The 16,878-nt window shown below is 51.0% G+C and overlaps 1 protein-coding gene across 10 annotated transcripts in view; it reads left to right on the top strand.

Moving 5' to 3' along the window:
• scrib (scribble planar cell polarity protein) overlaps positions 1-16,878 on the top strand; it is a 166,037-nt gene that overhangs the window by 100,590 nt on the left and 48,569 nt on the right. For 9 of the 10 annotated variants that reach the window (XM_069915156.1, XM_069915155.1, XM_069915162.1 and 6 more), the window contains 6 exons: positions 4,431-4,697; positions 5,355-5,465; positions 8,432-8,608; positions 9,164-9,280; positions 12,083-12,277; positions 15,542-15,661. In XM_069915156.1, the coding sequence (XP_069771257.1) occupies positions 4,431-4,697; positions 5,355-5,465; positions 8,432-8,608; positions 9,164-9,280; positions 12,083-12,277; positions 15,542-15,661 (987 nt within the window). The remainder of the gene's footprint in view (positions 1-4,430; positions 4,698-5,354; positions 5,466-8,431; positions 8,609-9,163; positions 9,281-12,082; positions 12,278-15,541; positions 15,662-16,878) is intronic. The other variant, XM_069915163.1, reaches the window with a different exon arrangement.

The following is a 16,878-nucleotide window of genomic DNA, read 5'->3' as shown; positions in this document are numbered from 1 at the left end:
CTTCCTTTCCCTGCCTCGTTGGGACAAACCTATCCAGGACCCCACGTGTGGCCCTAAATGAAGGTTTAAAGCAGAGGTTGATATGTTGGCTTGGTTTGGGGTGTCAAAGGTTACGGGGAAAGACAGGAGAATGGGGTTGAGAGGAAAAGGACATCACAATTCAAATGGCAGAACAGACTTGATGGGCTGAATGGTCTCATTCTGTTACCATTTCTTTAAAAAATCTACATTACTTCTGTGCTTTCTCCCATGAACATCTGTTTCCAATTTACTCTCCCTAGTTCCTGCCTCATCCCATCGAAATTAACCCTTCTCCATTTAAACCTCTCTCCATTTTGTCTGTTTTTATCCTTTCAAGAGAGGTCCACCACCTGACCAGGTTCATTGCCCAGAATTAGATCCAGTGTGGCCTCTCCTCTCGTTGGCCGGTCCACATATTGACACACCTGACAAATTCAGCCTCATCTATCCATCTCACAGAAAGGAGGTGCCAGTCGACATTGAAAAGTTTGTCTCCCATGACAACAACCCGGTATTTCCCGCACCATTCCCAAATCTGCCCGCTGATCTGCTCCTCGGTGTCATGGGGTCAATTTGGAGGTTAAGAGATAACATTGAATAGAGTGAGACCTCCCTTCCTGTTTCTGACTTCCACCCACAGTGACTCAGTGGACTCCATCGACAGCCTCCTCCCTTTCTGCAGCCATGATACTGTTCCTGTTTGCTCATGCCTCCCCTTCCCCCACCACGTTTTTACCTGAAGTACGATATTAGCCACTCTTCAGACCCCTGGAATCTCTTTCTGTCACTGGTGGCGATGCAGAGACTTCTTCACGTGCAATAGCTAGGGAGACATCCTATCAGTCCTGGGGACACGTCCATCTCAATGCTGCACGAAGACCCATCACCACCTTTCTTCATCTCCCACAAGAACCTTCTCCATGCGATGCTCCCTGCCACTGTTCTCGTCCTTCTCCATGATAAACACAAACGACACATTTAGTACCTCACCCACTTCATCTGAGGCACAAATCCCTCCTTAGTCCATGACTGGCTTATCCTCTCTCTGGACACCCACTTATTTTTAATGTCAGTATATGTTTTCCATCTTGGTCTTCCAGTGCCCTACTGGAATTCCTTCCTGCAGCCTTTATATTCCTCCAGGGCCCTGTCTGGTCGTAGCTACATGAACCTTTTAGCTTCCTTTTCCCTCTTGATTTGGTTTGTGACTTCTCTCAGCATCCAAGGCTCTCTAACCTTACCATCCCTGTCCTTACTTCCCATGGGAAATGTGGTGGTCCTGGTCTCAAATTCGGTGGCTCTGATACAACTGCCAGATGTCAGCTATGGGCTTGGGCAATAACAGCGGCTTCCAGTTTAATCCGCTAAGTTCCTGTCTGACCATGCCACAATGTAATACCTTTCCATGAGACCCACGCCTACCCTTGTCCATAACGATCTTGAGAATTAATGAAGAGTGATCACTATTCACAAGATATTCCCCACTGAAAGTCTGATCACCTGGCCAGGTTCAACTGCCAATACAACTCTAGTATGGTCCCTACCTGAACAGAGAACATTATAGCACAGTACAGGCCCTCCGGCCCTTGATGTTGTGCCGACCTATAAAAAAACAACCCTCCCTACCTCGTAACCCTCTATTTTTCTTTTAACCATGTGCCTGGTTTGTAGGTTTCTGATTTCTTACCCGGTCTGGAGCAGCCTACCTCCCCTCCTAGGTCGGACCATACTGCCCGGACCGAGGCCGGGGCCGCCGCCTCCCCTTCGTTCTTGCCCGATCGGGGCCTCCGCCTGCCTCACTCGACCGAGGCCGGGGCCACCGCCTCCCCCTCGCTTCTGCCCGGACCGGGGCCTCCGCCTGCCTCACTCGACCGAGGCCGGGGCCGCCGCCTCCCCTTCGTTCTTGCCCGATCGGGGCCTCCGCCTGCCTCACTCAACCGAGGCCGGGGCCGCCGCCTCCCCTTCGTTCTTGCCCGATCGGGGCCTCCGCCTGCCTCACTCGACCGAGGCCGGGGCCGCCGCCTCCCCTTCGCATGTGCCTGTCTAAGAGTCTCTTAAATGCCCCCAATGTTTCAGCTTCCACCACCATCCCTGGCAAAGCATTCCAGGCACTTACAACGCTCTGTGTTTAAAAAAGAATTATCCCTGATGTCTCCCCTAAACTTCCCTCCTTTCACTTTTTACAGATGTCCTCTGGTGTTTGCTACTCCTGCCCTGGGAAACAGGCGCTGTCTGTCCACCCTGTCTATGCCTCTCATAATCTTGTCGACCTCTATCAACTCTCCTCTCATCCTTCTACGATCCAAAGAGAAAAGTCCCAGCTCTGCTAATCTTGCCTCATAAGACTTGTTTCCCAATCCAGGCAACATCCTGGTAAATCTCGTCTACACCACATCCTTCCTGTAATGAACCTGGTTGGGCTTTCTACGTTCTGCTTCAAGAAACTCTCTGGATGCAGTTAACAAATTCTTCTCCATCAGAGCCTCTGATACCTAGGACCTCCAACTCAAGATTAGGGAAATTGAAGTCTCCCACAATTATTCTCTGTACTTTGCAACTTGTCGATGCATCTGTTCCTCTTTTTTGCATTGGCTACTGAGAGACCTTCATTGTGAGCCTATCAGAGAGATTTGACTTTCCTAATTTCACACTGCCTCAGTAGTTGTGCCCACCACAGGGTCCTGGGTGTGGCGGTGACACTCTCCCTGATTAGCAATGCACCACCTCCCCCTTTCTTTTACTTTCTCTGTCCTATATAAAACAATGAAACCCATCGGCCTATGATTAGAGGTGCCTCATGATCGGTGCTGGGACCATTGTTTGTTATCTATATCAATGATCTGGATGAAATTGGATCAACAAGTTGGCAGATGACACTAAGATTGGAGACGTTGTGGACAGTGAAGAAGGTTTTCAAAGTTTGCAGAGGGATCTGGACAAACTGGAAAATGGGCCAGAAAATGGCTGATGGAATTTAATGCAGACAAATGTGAGGTGTTGCATTTTGGAAGGACAAACCAAGAAACGACGTACATGGTAAATGGTCAGACACTGAGGAGTGGGGTGGAACAGAGGGATCTGGGAATACAGATACCTAATTCCCTGAAATTGGGGTCACAGGTGGACAGGGTTGTCAAGAGAGCTTTTGGCATCTTGGCCTTCATAAATCAGTATTGAGTACAGGAGTTGGGATGTTATGGTCAAATTTGATAAGACATTGGTGAGACCAAATTTGGAGAATTGTGTGCAGTTTTGGTCACCGAATTACAGGAAAGGTGTCAATAAGATAGAAAGAGGCAGAAAAGATTCACTAGGATGTTGCCCGGTCTTCAGGAACTGAGTTACAGGGAAAGGTTGAACAGGTTAGGACTTTATTCCCTGGAGTGTAGAAGAATGAGGGGAGATTTGATCGAGGTATTTAAAATGATGAGGGGGACAGACAGAGTAAATGTAGGTCGGCTTTTTCCACTGAGGGTAGCTGAGATACAAACCATAGGATATAGGTTAAGGGTGAAAGGGGAAAGGTTTAGAGGGAACATGAGGGGGAACTCCTTCACACAGAGAGTGGTGGGGGTGTGGAACGAGCTGCCCACTGAAGTGGTGAATGTGGGCTCAATTTTAATATTTAAGAAGAATTTGGACAGGTACATGGGTGGGAAGGGTATGGAGGACTAAGGACTGGGTGCAGGTCAGTGGGACTAGGCAAAAAAAATAGTTTGGCACAGACTAGAAGGGCCGAAGAACATGTTTCAGTGCTGCAATGTTCTATGGACATTGAGCTGTCAGCCCTGTCCCTCCTGCACCCTGGTATCGGTGTTGCTACATCATTAGATTTCCACAGCATCAGAAGACATCGGAGAGAATTAGGCCATTCGACCCATCGAGCACTCCGCCATTCCATCATGGCTGATTTACTATCCTTTTCAGCCCCATTCTCCTGCCTTCTCCCCATATCCCTTCATTCTCTTCTGGATCACGGACTTACCAACCTCCACCCTAAATATACGCAATGACTCCACACTGCTCCTCCTACAGTGTCGTCTCACTCGGTGTCCCCCACTCCATGGTTGGGATGCTCTGGGCCTGGTCTGCACTGGGTGATAAATGGGGCATGCATGGACTTGGGTTGCATCCTGATGCTGCGTTCTGCAGCCTGACCCCTCCCCTTCCCCAAGCTGGGGCCCTGGGGCTAGGGCCTGCGTTTGAGCACATTCCCCGTAGGCATGCCTGGCCTGATCTGTCCGGCTACGTTTGTGCACGATCCCAGTACACAGGTTGGGCCAGATCTGACTGGCTGCGTTTGTGCACATTCCCTGTACACAGGCTGGATCTGACCGGCTGCATTTGTGCGCGCTCCTTGTATGCAGGCCGGGTCGGGTCTGACTAGCTGCGTTTGGCCGTGTTTGCAGATCAATGGGGTAGAGATGGCAGAAGCCAGGCATGATCAGGCAGTAGCTCTCCTTACTGGCCCAGCACCCACCATCACCCTGGTCGTGGAGCGGACAGGCTCCACCACAGAGCCACCTACCGACGGCTCGCCCACCCTGCATGCGGCCCCATCGCTGTCTCCTACGCCACCACCGCATACACAGGCCCAGGACAGTGCTGACACTGGCAACACAGACCCTGGCTCGCAGCTCAGCCACCCGGCCACCGAGGACCAGTACCCTGTGGAGGTACGGTGAGGGGAGCATGGGGTGGGCTGGTGGGGGAGATTGTGTGATGGGTGAGGGAGTTGATGTGTGGGTGAAGCATGGGGTAGGAGGTAAGTAGGGGAGGGGCTGGAGTGGATAGGGGAGGGTGGGGAAGGGAGGTTGGATGGTGGGGAGGAGGAGGGATGGGTGGGGGGAGGATGGGATAGGTCATTTGGTAGGGAGGGGAACTTGGGGTGTGGGAGTTAGTAGGGAGGGTGAGGGAGGTAGGATGAGAGACCCCTCACGGTGGGGAGGGGTGGGTTGGGTGGGAGAGGTATTGGGAATGGTGGGGGTGAGAGACCCCTCACGGTGGGGATGGGGTGGGTTGGTGGGAGAGGTATTGGGAATGGTGGGGGTGAGAGACCCCTCATGGTGGGGAGGGGTGGATTGGGTGCGAGAGGTATTGGGAATGGTGGGGGTGAGAGACCCCTCACGGTGGGGAGGGGTGGGTTGGTGGGAGAGGTATTGGGAATGGTGGGGGTGAGAGACCCCTCACGGTGGGGAGGGGTGGGTTGGTGGGAGAGGTATTGGGAATGGTGGGGGTGAGAGACCCCTCACGGTGGGGAGGGGTGGGTTGGTGGGAGAGGTATTGGGAATGGTGGGGGTGAGAGACCCTTCACAGCTGGTGTGCTGCTGCAGGAGGTGACCTTGCTGAAGACGGGAGGACCTCTGGGTCTGAGCATCGTTGGGGGCAGTGACCATGCCAGCCATCCTTTTGGCATCCATGAGCCTGGGGTCTTCATCTCCAAGGTAGGGGGAACGGGCAGCTCTATAACAGCTCGGTGGGGTTGGCAGCGGGTGGGGGTCTACTGGGTAATATGCCTGGGATGCATGTAAGTGGTATGGGAGTCAGGGATGGGGGCTTAGTAGCGGGGGTGTCAGTGGAGGAGGGGATCTGTTGGTAAAAATTGGAATCAAATCGTTGAGAGGAGACAGTGGATGGGAAGGTGAGGTATCCCTGCAGGTCATGTGGGGAATCCCCAGTGCAGAACCTGCAAGGGGATCCTATATGGGTCATGTGGGGAATCCATGAGGGGAATCCCCCCCTCCCCATGTGTAATCTTTGATGAGGGTGATGTACAGACCCCACTGACTGTCACCAGAATGTGCCATTCAAATTGCAGGGGGCATAGAGAAGGCGTGCAAGAAGGGCAATATTACAGTCATCGTGGAAGATTTGGGGAAAACCAGGTTGGAATGTGATGTGTGAGGATATCCCAGTGGAATAACGGGGACTACAGAGGTGTGAGAGAGGAGCTGGCCCATGCTGATTGGAGTTCATTCACAAAAATGCTGAGAATGGCTTGGGCCAGGAACATTGGTTAGATATTTTTGCCTCCAGTGGATGCTGCATTCCTCCACTACTTTTGTGAGGGAGTTGGGTCTGGTGAGGACTCAGGCAGGTGAGGAGAATGGGCAGAGAAGTGGCAAATTAAATATAATGTTGGAAAGTGGACGGTCATGCACTGGCAAGCTGAGTCGGTGGTGAAGAAAGCTGGTTTTAGTTTGAAGAGGAATAGGACACAGGGATGTGATGTTAAGGTTTTATAAGGCACTGGTGAGATAACACAGAGTATTGCGAGCCTAATAGCCTGAATACACCTTGGATTGTCTGATCTCAGAAGCTAAACAGGCTCAGCCCTGGTCAGTACTTGGAGGGGAGACCACTAGGAACACCTGGTGCTGTAGGATTCTGTGAGGGGCACTGGACAAAGTGGCGACTCTCTGCCTGCCTTACAGTAGACAAAGGTAAAGAATTTCATGGAGGTTACATTCTAAATGTAGCATCACGTGCCAATAATGGAATCTTTTATCCTGAAGTTTTGGGCTCCGCATTAAAGAAGGATGTGCTGACATTGGAGAGGGTTCAGAGGAGCTTCACTAGAATGATACTGGGAATGAAGGTTATCGTATGAGGAGCGTCTGACGGTTCTTGGCCTGAACTCATTGAAATTTAGGAGACTGAGGTGGGATCTCATTTAAACATTTTGAACGTTGAAAGTTGTGGACAGAGTAGATGAAGAAAGGTTATTCTCCACAGTGGGAGAGTTTAGGACAAGAGAGCACAACTTCAGGATTGAAGGGCGTCCACTTAGAACAGAGATGTGGAGGAATATCTTCAGCCAGAGGGTGGTGAATCTGTGGAATTTGTTGCCATGGGCAGTTGTAGAGCCAGGTCATTGGGTGTATTTAAGACAGAGATTGATAGATTCTTGATTATCCAGGGCATCAAACGTTATTTGGAGAAGGCCGGATAGTGGGATCACTGGATTCTGGAATGGTTTTGGAATTGGAAAGGTGTGTTGATGCTGTGCTGAGGACTGTGTGTTGGGCTGTGCTGAGGCCTGTGTGTTACATGGGGATGGGGACTGTGTGTTGGGCTGTGCTGAGGCCTGTGTGTTACATGGGGATGGGGACTGTGTGTTGGGCTGTGCTGAGGCCTGTGTGTTACATGGGGATGGGGACTGTGTGTTGACGCTGTTCTAAGGCCTGTGTGTTACATGGGGATGGGGACTGTGTGTGGGGCTGTGCTGAGGCCTCTATGTTAAACATGGGACAGGAACTGTGTGTGGGGCTGTGTGTTACATGAGACAGGAACTGTGTGTGGGGCTGTGCTGAGACCTGTGTGTTACATGAGACAGGGACTGTGTGTGGGGCTGTGCTGTGGCTTGTGTGTGACGGGGGACCACTGGGACAGGATGGGGACAGGAACATGTGGCGCTGTTCTAAGGCTTGCGTGTTACACAGGACAGTGTGTAGGGCTGTGCTGAGGCCTGCATGTTACACAGGATGGGGGCGGGAATGTGCAGCACTCTGCTGTAGTCTGTGTGTTACACAGGAGGGGACTGTGTGTGGGGCTGTGCTGAGGCCTGCGTGTTACATGGGGATGGGGACTGTGTGTTGGGCTATGCTGAGGCCTGTGTGTTACATGGGACAGGGACTGTGTGTAGGGCTGTGCTGAAGGCTATGTGTTTCATGGGACGGGGACTGTGTGTGGGGCTGTGCTGAGACCTGTGTGTTACATGAGACAGGGACTGTGTGTGGGGCTGTGCTGTGGCTTGTGTGTGACGGGGGGACCTCTGGAATGGGATGGGGACAGGAACATGTGGCGCTGTTCTAAGGCTTGCGTGTTACACAGGACAGTGTGTAGGGCTGTGCTGAGGCCTGCATGTTACACGGGACGGGGACGGGAATGTGCAGTGCTCTGCTGTAGCCTGTGTGTTATACAGGAGGGGACTGTGTGTGTGGGGCTGTGCTGAGGCCTGCGTGTTACATGGGGATGGGGACTGTGTGTTGGGTTATGCTGAGGCCTGTGTGTTACATGGGGATGGGGACTGTGTGTAGGGCTGAGCTGAAGGCTATGTGTTTCATGGGACGGGGACTGTGTGTGGGGCTGTGCTGAGACCTGTGTGTTACATGAGACAGGGACTGTGTGTGGGGCTGTGCTGAAACCTGTATGTTAAACATGGGACAGGGACTGTGTGTGGGGCTGTGCTGTGGCTTGTGTGTGACGGGGGACCTCTGGAACGGGATGGGGACAGGAACATGTGCCGCTGTTCTAAGGCTTGCGTGTTACACAGGACAGTGTGTAGGGCTGTGCTGAGGCCTGCATGTTACACGGGATGGGGACGGGAATGTGCAGTACACTGCTGTAGCCTGTGTGTTACACAGGAGGGGACTGTGTGTGGGGCTGTGCTGAGGCCTGCGTGTTGCAGGTGATTGCGGACGGACTGGCTGCAGCGGCAGGCCTGCGTGTTGGAGACCGGATCCTGGAGGTGAACGGCATGGACGTAAGGCACGCCACTCACCAGGAGGCAGTGATGGCCCTCCTGTCCCCGCAGCGCCACATCCAGCTGCTCATACGCCGAGACCCCCCGCCCCGGGGGATGCAGGTGAGTCCTATCGCCCCTCACACCTTCCTGTACCCCCCCTCTGGCCCGCTAACCCCTCCACTTAACCTCCCCAGGAGATGCAGGTGGGTCCCAATGCTGCAAACCACCTCCCCGTACCCCTCATCCCTCCTACCCCTAATCCTTTCCCTCTCCACCCTTTCTCCCCTCCCCTCCACCCTTTCTCCCTCTTCTTCCCTCTCCATCACTCTACTCCTCCCCTCTTCTCCATCCCCCATTCATATCCCTCCCCATCTCCCCCTCGCCCCTCCCTTCCCCTTCTCCTTCTCCCTCCTTCCCCTTCTCCTCAATTTGTTCCCTTATCTCTTTCCACCCTCCCACCCCTCCACCCCCTCTCCTCTGTTCCCATCCTCCTCCACCTCCTACCCCTTCTCTCCACTTCCTCCCCCCTCCTCCCCTCACCCCCTCTCCTCCCTCATTGTTCTCTCCCCATCCCCTCGCCCACCCCACCATTGGGGGCCGGTGACGAGGGGAGGGGGGGCTGTGATCTTAGCTCGAGACAGTGACATCCCATGGGCTGTGTGTCTGTGTTCCCAGGAAATCCAGATCGAGAAGATGCCAGGAGAGAAGCTGGGTATCAGTGTCCGCGGGGGCGCGAAGGGGCACGCTGGAAATCCGTTTGATGCCACAGATGAGGGCATCTTTATCTCCAAGGTACGGGAGTGCAGGGCCAGACTGTGGGAGGACCTGGACCTGGATCAGGCAGTGGGAGGAGGTGGACTGGACTATGAGAGGACCCGGACTGGACTAAATCCTCATCCTTAATAAGACTTTCTAACATCTTCCCAACTGCTGAAATCAGACAGACCGGCCTAGAATTTCCCCTCTTTTGCCTCCCTCTTTTCTGAAAGACTAGAGCGACAGCTGCAATTTTCCAATCCTCTAGAACATTCTAGAATTCAGTGATTCCTGAAAGATCATGACCAACGCCTCGATAATTTCTTCAGCCACCTCTTTCAAAAGCCTGGGGTGCAGTCCATCTGGTCCAGGTGATTTAGACTGTCAGACCTTTCAACTTTCCCAGAGCCTTCTCCTTCTTAACACCAACAACATATACTTCCACCCGTTAACACTCGAACCTCTGTGTCTCCTTAGTGAATACAGACACAAACACTGATCAAGTTGGTCCTTGATTCACCCACCAAGGGAAACACCTTACCCACATCCACCCTATCTGAACCTTTCAAAATACGAAATGCCTCTATGAGAGCTCCTCTCATTCTCCTATACGCCAATGAATACAACCCAAGAGCTGCCAATCGCTCCTTGTACGTTAGCCCTTGCATTCCAGGAATCATCCTAGTAAATCTCCTCTGCACCCTCTCCAACAACATCACATCCTTTCTAAGATAGGGGGCCTAAAACTGCACACAGTTCTCCAAATGGGGTCTCACCAGTGCCCCATGGAGCCTCATCAACACCTCTTTACTCTTGAACACTAGTCCTCTTGAAATGATGCCAACATAGCATTCGCTTTCTTCACTCCCTATTTCACCTGGTCAATAACTTTTAGGTTTCCCTGCACAAGGATGCCCAGGTCCCTTTGCACATCCGAGATCTGAATTTTCACCCCATCCATATAGTATGCTTCCTGTTTATTTCCACTGCCAAAATGTACAACTATACATTTCTCTATGTTAAATCTCATCTGCCATAATTTTGCCCAGTCTCCTAACCTGTCTATATCCTTCTGCCACTTTACGGTTTCTACCACACTTCCTACTCTGGGACCCATCTTGGTGTCATCCGCAAATTTGGCCATAAAACCATTGACACCGCAATCCAAATCACTAATAGAAATTGTAAACAGCAGTGGCCCCAATACCGACCCCTGCGGAACACCACTAGTTATAGGCAGCCGTCCCAAACAGGAACCCTTAATTTCAACCCTTTGCTTCCTGCCTATCAGCCACTTTTCTATCCAGTTTAATAACTTCCCTGTAATTCCATGGGCCCTCATCTTATTTAGCAGCCTAATATGTGGCACCTTATCGAAAATCTTTTGAAAATCCAAATTATACAACATCCACAGTCTCTCCTTTGTTGATCCTACTTGAGATTTCTTCAAAAAACTCTAATAGGTTGGTCAGGCAGGATCTACTTTTTAAAAAAACCACGCTGAATTGGACCTACCCTGTCATGCATTTATAGGTATTTCATCTCCTCATCCTTGAGGATCGATTCTAATATCATCCCAACCACCGACGTCAGACTAATCGGCCTATAGTTTCCTTTTTTCTGTCTCCCACCTTTCTTAAACAGTTGAACCACATTTGCGACCGTCCAATCCTCTGGAATCTCTCCAGAGACTATTGATTTCTGGAAGAACATCGCCAATGGATCTACAATCTTCAAAGCCACCTCTTTCAAAACCCGCGGATCCACCTCATCCGGTCAATCTTTAATCTGTTTAGTTTGGCTGGCACAATTTCTCTAGTAACCTGAACTGAATCTAACTCTATTCCTTGAAGCCTCTGACTGTCTGGGATATTACTAATATCTTCCATGGTGAACACAGATGCAAAATATTGATTAAGTTCCTCTGCCATCTCTTTATAACCCATTACAATTTCCCCACGATCGTTTTCTATTGGTCCTATGTCAACACGTGTCTCTTTTAACACTGCATCATCCTAATTGATGGTGCCCCATCTAGGTTAACTCCACACTGTCCCAGTTAATGGTGCTCCATCCAGGTTAACTCCGCAATGTCCCAGTTAATGGTGCCCCATCCAGGTTAACTCTACACTGTCCCAGTTAATGGTGTCCCATCTTGGTTAACTCCGCACTGTCCCAGCTTATGGTGCTCCGTCCTGGTTAACTCCGCACTATCCTCATTAACACTGCCCCGTCCCGGTTAACGCCATCCCTGTTAACGCTGCTTCATCTTGGTTAATGTTACCCCATCCTGGTTAACTCCGCAATGTCCCTATTAACGCTGCCCTGGTCAACACCATGCCACCCTGGGTCAGTTAATGCCACTCCATCCAGGTTAACTCTGCGCTGTCCGGGTTAACTCTGCCCCGTCCCTGTTAACAATGCGCCAGACTAGTTAACGCCACATTGTCCTGGTAACGCCGACCCATCCTAGTTAATGCCGCCCCATGCCGGTTAATACTGCCCTGTCGTGGTTAACACTGTGCTGTCCTAGATAACTCTGAAGTTCTGGTTAATGCCGCGCCAGCCTGCTTAACACCGCCTCGTCCTAGTTAACGCCACACTGTCCTGGTTAACGCCACCCCCGTCCTGTTAATGCTGCCCCATGCTGACTAAATCTGCCTTGTCCTGGTGAACTCTGCGTTAACTCTGCAGTTAAATCCGTCCTAGTTAACTCCGTGCCATCCCATTTGCCATGCTGTTCTGGTTAACACCGCCTGTCCCTGTTAACACTACGTCGACTCAGTTAACTCTGCCCCATCCCTGTTAACACCGCTCTGTCCTGTGTGTGCGCCACAGATGAGTTCGAGCGGAGCAGCAGCGCGGGATGGAAGACTGCGTATGGGCCTGCGTATCCTGGAAGTGAATAACCACAGCCTGCTGGGAATGACGCATGCGGAAGCAGTGCGTGTCCTGCGTGGGGTTGGAGATACGCTCACCATACTGGTGTGTGAAGGCTTCGAGCCCAGCGCCGCTCCAGCCACCGTGGTGGAGGTATGGGGGTTGGGTTGGTGGGAGGGATATGACAGGGGTGGGGTATGACTAGGGGTATGGTGGAGGATATGATGGGGATTGGGGTACCTCCCTGTGGGTGTCAGGCCCTTTGGCCCATCATCCATGCTGACCTATACTCAACCTGTCCTGTTCTCATTTGCTTGCATTAAGCCTGTGTCCCTCAGCATTCGTCAGGGCAGCACGGTTGGGGCAGCAATGTCGTTACAGTGCCAACGACCGGGTGTAAACTGGGTGGCACGGACTTGTGGGCCGAAAGGCCTGTTACCATGCTGTAGGTCTAAATTTAAAAGAAACAATGTTCTCCAACCAAAAGCCCTCTACCCCCTCCCCCTCCCCCAATAAATCCTTTCCTTACCATTATGTTCTTTTGTTACCCACCACGCTCTTCCTCTTGGTCAGTCCCTGTTTGGTGTTCAGATGGGACCCCTGGCTCCCCATATCAGTTTCCATGCTCCCAATCACCAGCTACTTCCACTCCTCATGGAAGGGTTTGCAGTTCCCCCTCATCTTGCTTCCCAAGGCCGATCATCCTTCCTTGCTCCCCTTTCTAATTCCCTTCAGTCTGTCCTCTCTCCCCGATAAGCATCAAAGGACTTGGTTCACACCCAACACCATTATGCTCTCTTACGTTTCCTGATAAATCGTCAATATTATGAGGGTCATCGGCGCAAACAGCCCATCTCATTAGTGCTAACTGAGTGAGTCCCACTTGCCTGCCCCGGCCCGTGTCCCCCCAAACCTGTCCGCATCTCTGCTACTTCCTCTGGCAGCTCGATCTGTTCACCCAGCACCCACTGCTGATTCCGGGAATGAAAGGGTCATCGTGAGGAGTGTATGGCAGTTCTTGGCCTGGACTTGTTGGAATTGAGGTGAATGAACGGGGGGATCTCATTGAAGCATTTTGAATGTTGAAAGGCATGGATGGAGTAGATGTAGAAAGGTTGTTTCCCTCGGTGGGAGAGTCTGGGACAAGAGAGCGCAATGTTGGGATTAGAACAGAGATGCGGAGGATCTGGTGGTGAATCTGTGGCATTTGTTGCCACGGGCGGTTGTGGAGGCCGGGTCCTTGGGTGTAATTAAGGCAGAGGTTGATCGGTTTTTTGTTAAGGGATATGGGGAGAAGGCCGGGCAGAGGGGCTGAATAGGAGAATGGATCACCTCATGATGGAATGGAAAAGCAGATTTGATGGGCTGAAAGGCCTTTTTCTGCTCCTCTGATGTTTTTAAGATGGTGGCCCTCATCTTTTAAATCTTTCCCATCTCACCTTAACCCTATGCCCTCTTGTTTGAGGTTCCTTGGGAAACCTCACCTTAAACCCTAGGAACTAGACTGTGACTATTAACCTTATCCATGCCCCCTAATGATTTTATAAACCTCCACCAGGTCCCCCTTAGACTCATACACTCCAGAGAGAAAAGTCCCAGCCTACCCTTATATAAATGTATACATAGACATTCAGCACGGTAACAGGCTCTTCCCATCTACGAGTCCATACTGACCAATTACACCCAATTAACCTACACCCCCGATACGTTATAAACAGTGGGAGAAAACTGGAGCCCCTGGGGAAAACCCACGCAGGCACAGGGAGAACGTACAAACTCCATACAGACAGCGCGGGATTTGAACCCAGGTCAGGGGTGTTGTAACAGCGTTGTGCTAACTGCCATACCAATCCTGCCACCCATATCTTGAGCCCTTCAGTTCTGGGAACATCCTCGTACACATTTTTTGCCCCTTTTCTAGTTTAATAACATCCTTTCCTGAAAGTGGGGTCACAGGTGGACAGGGTTGTAAAGAGAGCTTTTGGCATCTTGGCCTTCATAAATCAAAGTATTGAGTCCAGGAGTTGGGATGTTATGGTCAAATTGGATAAGACATTGGTGAGACCAAATTTGGACAATTGTGTGCAGTTTTGGTCACCGAATTACTGGAAAGGTGTCAATAAGATAGAAAGAGGCAGAGAAGATTTACTGGGAAGTTGCCCGGACTTCAGGGTCTGAGATACAGGGAAAGGTTAAACAGGTTAGGACTTTATTCCCTGGAGTGTAGAAGAATGAGGGGAGATTTGATGGAGGTATTTAAAATTACAAGGGGGACAGACAGAGTAAATGTAGGTCAGCTTTTCCCACTGAGGGTGGGTGAGTTACAAACCAGAGGACATGGGTTAAGGGTGAAAGGGGAAAAACTTAGGGGGAACATGAGGGGGATTTTTTTCAGAGTGGTGGGGGTGTGGAACGAGCTGCCAGCTGAAGTGGTGAATGTGGGCTCAAGTTTCACATTTAAGAAGAATTTGGACAGGTTCATGGATGGGAGAGGGATGGAGGGCTATGGACAGGGTGCAGGTCAATGGGGCTAGGTATAAAAAAATGTGCTGTGCTGTGGTTCTTTCTATAGCTGGGTGACCAGAACTGCACCCAATGCTCCTAGTGTGATCTCACCATCTTGTCCAGTTGTACCTGCTCTTTGTGCCCTAACTGATGAAGCCAAGCATGTAAAGGACTCTCCTCATCACCCTGAGTACCTGTGTCGCCACTTTCAGGAAAACATGTGCCCTGAGGTCTCTATTGTCCAAGGCCCAACCGTTCACTATATTTGCTACACTTCCTTGTTTCCCACAGCTCCCTGACGTAGAACATAGAACATTCCAGTGCAGTACAGGCTCTTCAGTCCATGATGTTGTGCTAACCTAGAAATACCTACCCTCCAAACATTACTTAACCCTCCCTACCCCGTCACCCTCTATTTTCCGTCCATCCATGTGTCTGTCTAAGAGTCTGTTAGATGCCCCTAATGTTCCAGCCTCCACCACCATCCCTGGCAAGGCATTCCAGGCCCCCACCACTTTCTGGGGATAAAACGTACCCCTGACATCTCCCCTAAACTTCCCTCCTTTCACTTTGTGCACACGTCCTCTGGTTTTTGCTGTTCCTACCCTGGGAAACAGGTCCTGTCTGTTCACCCTATCTATGCCTCTCAGAATCTTGTCGACCTTTATCAAGTCTCCTCTCATCCTTATTTGCTCCAAAGAGAAAAGTCCCAGCTCTGCTCACCTTGCCTCATAAGACTTGTTTCCCAATCCAGGCAACATTCTGGTAAATCTCCTCTGCCCCCTCTCCATAGCTTCCACATACTTCTTGTAATGAGGTGGCCAGGACTGAACTTGCCATCTCGGCTTGACAGGGTATGTCTGGCTTACCTCTCGGTGCCTGAATGTACAAGTTGTTGGTGTTCCTCTGCAGACCTCTCCTGGTGTCATTGCCAACCCTTTTGCTGCTGGCATGCGTCGAAAGAACAGTCTGGAGAGCATCTCGTCTATCGACCGTGACATGAGCCCAGAAGAATTTGACATCCTGCAGAAGGTAGAGTGTGGAGCAGCTTCCATTCACTAATAGATTTGAATTTTAACTTTGGACATAGAGCACGGTAACAGGCCCTTTTGGCCCAAGAGTTCATGCCTCCCAATTACACCCAATTGTCCTACACCCGCGATACGTTTTTGAATGGTGGGGGAAAGCCCACACAGACACAGGGAGAACGTACAAACTCCTTACAGACAGCGCGGGATTTGAACCCCAGTCTTGATGCTGGTGCTGTAAGAGTGTTGCACTAACTGCTACGCCAATCGAGCCGCCATATCCATCTCCATGAATAACTTAAAACTAATGGCATTATGATCACTGGACCCAAAATATTCCCCTTCTTAGTACAAATTGTACAAATTGAAATTCAGCTGATCGGCTTCCATGTTTTTATGTGGTTAAGTGCATCTGAACAAGGTGGTGTTTGGTCTTATGTGGAGCATTAAGGTAGAAGTCCCTGCCCCCGACAGGGTCTACCCCTGGTCATTGAAAAGAGGCAAGTGAAGAGTTTGCTGGGGCCTTGACACAGATCTTGGCATCCTCACTGGTGAAACAAGGCCCCGAGGACTGGAGATGCTGGAAAAACTCGGCCGATCTCAAGACACCACAGGAGGTTATATATCTTTACGTCCTATGGACGCTGTGAGACCGGCTGTGTCCCTCCAGTATCTCTGTGCTTTTACTTCAATCACAGCATCTGCAGGCTTGTGTTTCACTCGATGTTGCTCAGGAAGGGAGAAAGGATTATCCAGGAAATTACGGACGGGTTTACCTCAGGTCAGTGGCAGGGAAACTATTGGAAAGGACACTTGGGCACAGGATAGAGAGATAAGGCAGGGCCATGACAGGTGTGTCAGTGCACGAGTGTGTGGGACCAGTGACAAGCTCCAGCCGTGTGGGAATGTTATCGACCGGTTCACAAATTCATCCTGGGGTGGAGCAAGGACTGTTTTCATAGAATTTGACAGAATCTGGCAGAAAGAGGCCTCGCAAGTGGGAGATAGGGAGCGTTGAGGGGCAGCATATACTGGTTAAACAGTAGGGCCAGGAACAGGGCATCCTGGGTGATCAGAAACTTTGATGAGTAAAGAGAGGGTGCCCATAGGGGTGGGGATGGAGGGCGTTCATCAGATCAAAGACCTGTGACCAGTGGTCAAGGAGAGGGTAGCCTTAGGAAAGATGCCATTGAGATGGAAAGGGTGCAGAACAAATGTTCC

This window comes from Narcine bancroftii, chromosome 1, assembly GCF_036971445.1.
Source record: "Narcine bancroftii isolate sNarBan1 chromosome 1, sNarBan1.hap1, whole genome shotgun sequence".
Taxonomy (NCBI): domain Eukaryota; kingdom Metazoa; phylum Chordata; class Chondrichthyes; order Torpediniformes; family Narcinidae; genus Narcine; species Narcine bancroftii.
The sequence above is the reverse complement of the archived record's forward strand: the minus strand, read 5'-3'. Positions and strand labels throughout refer to the sequence as shown.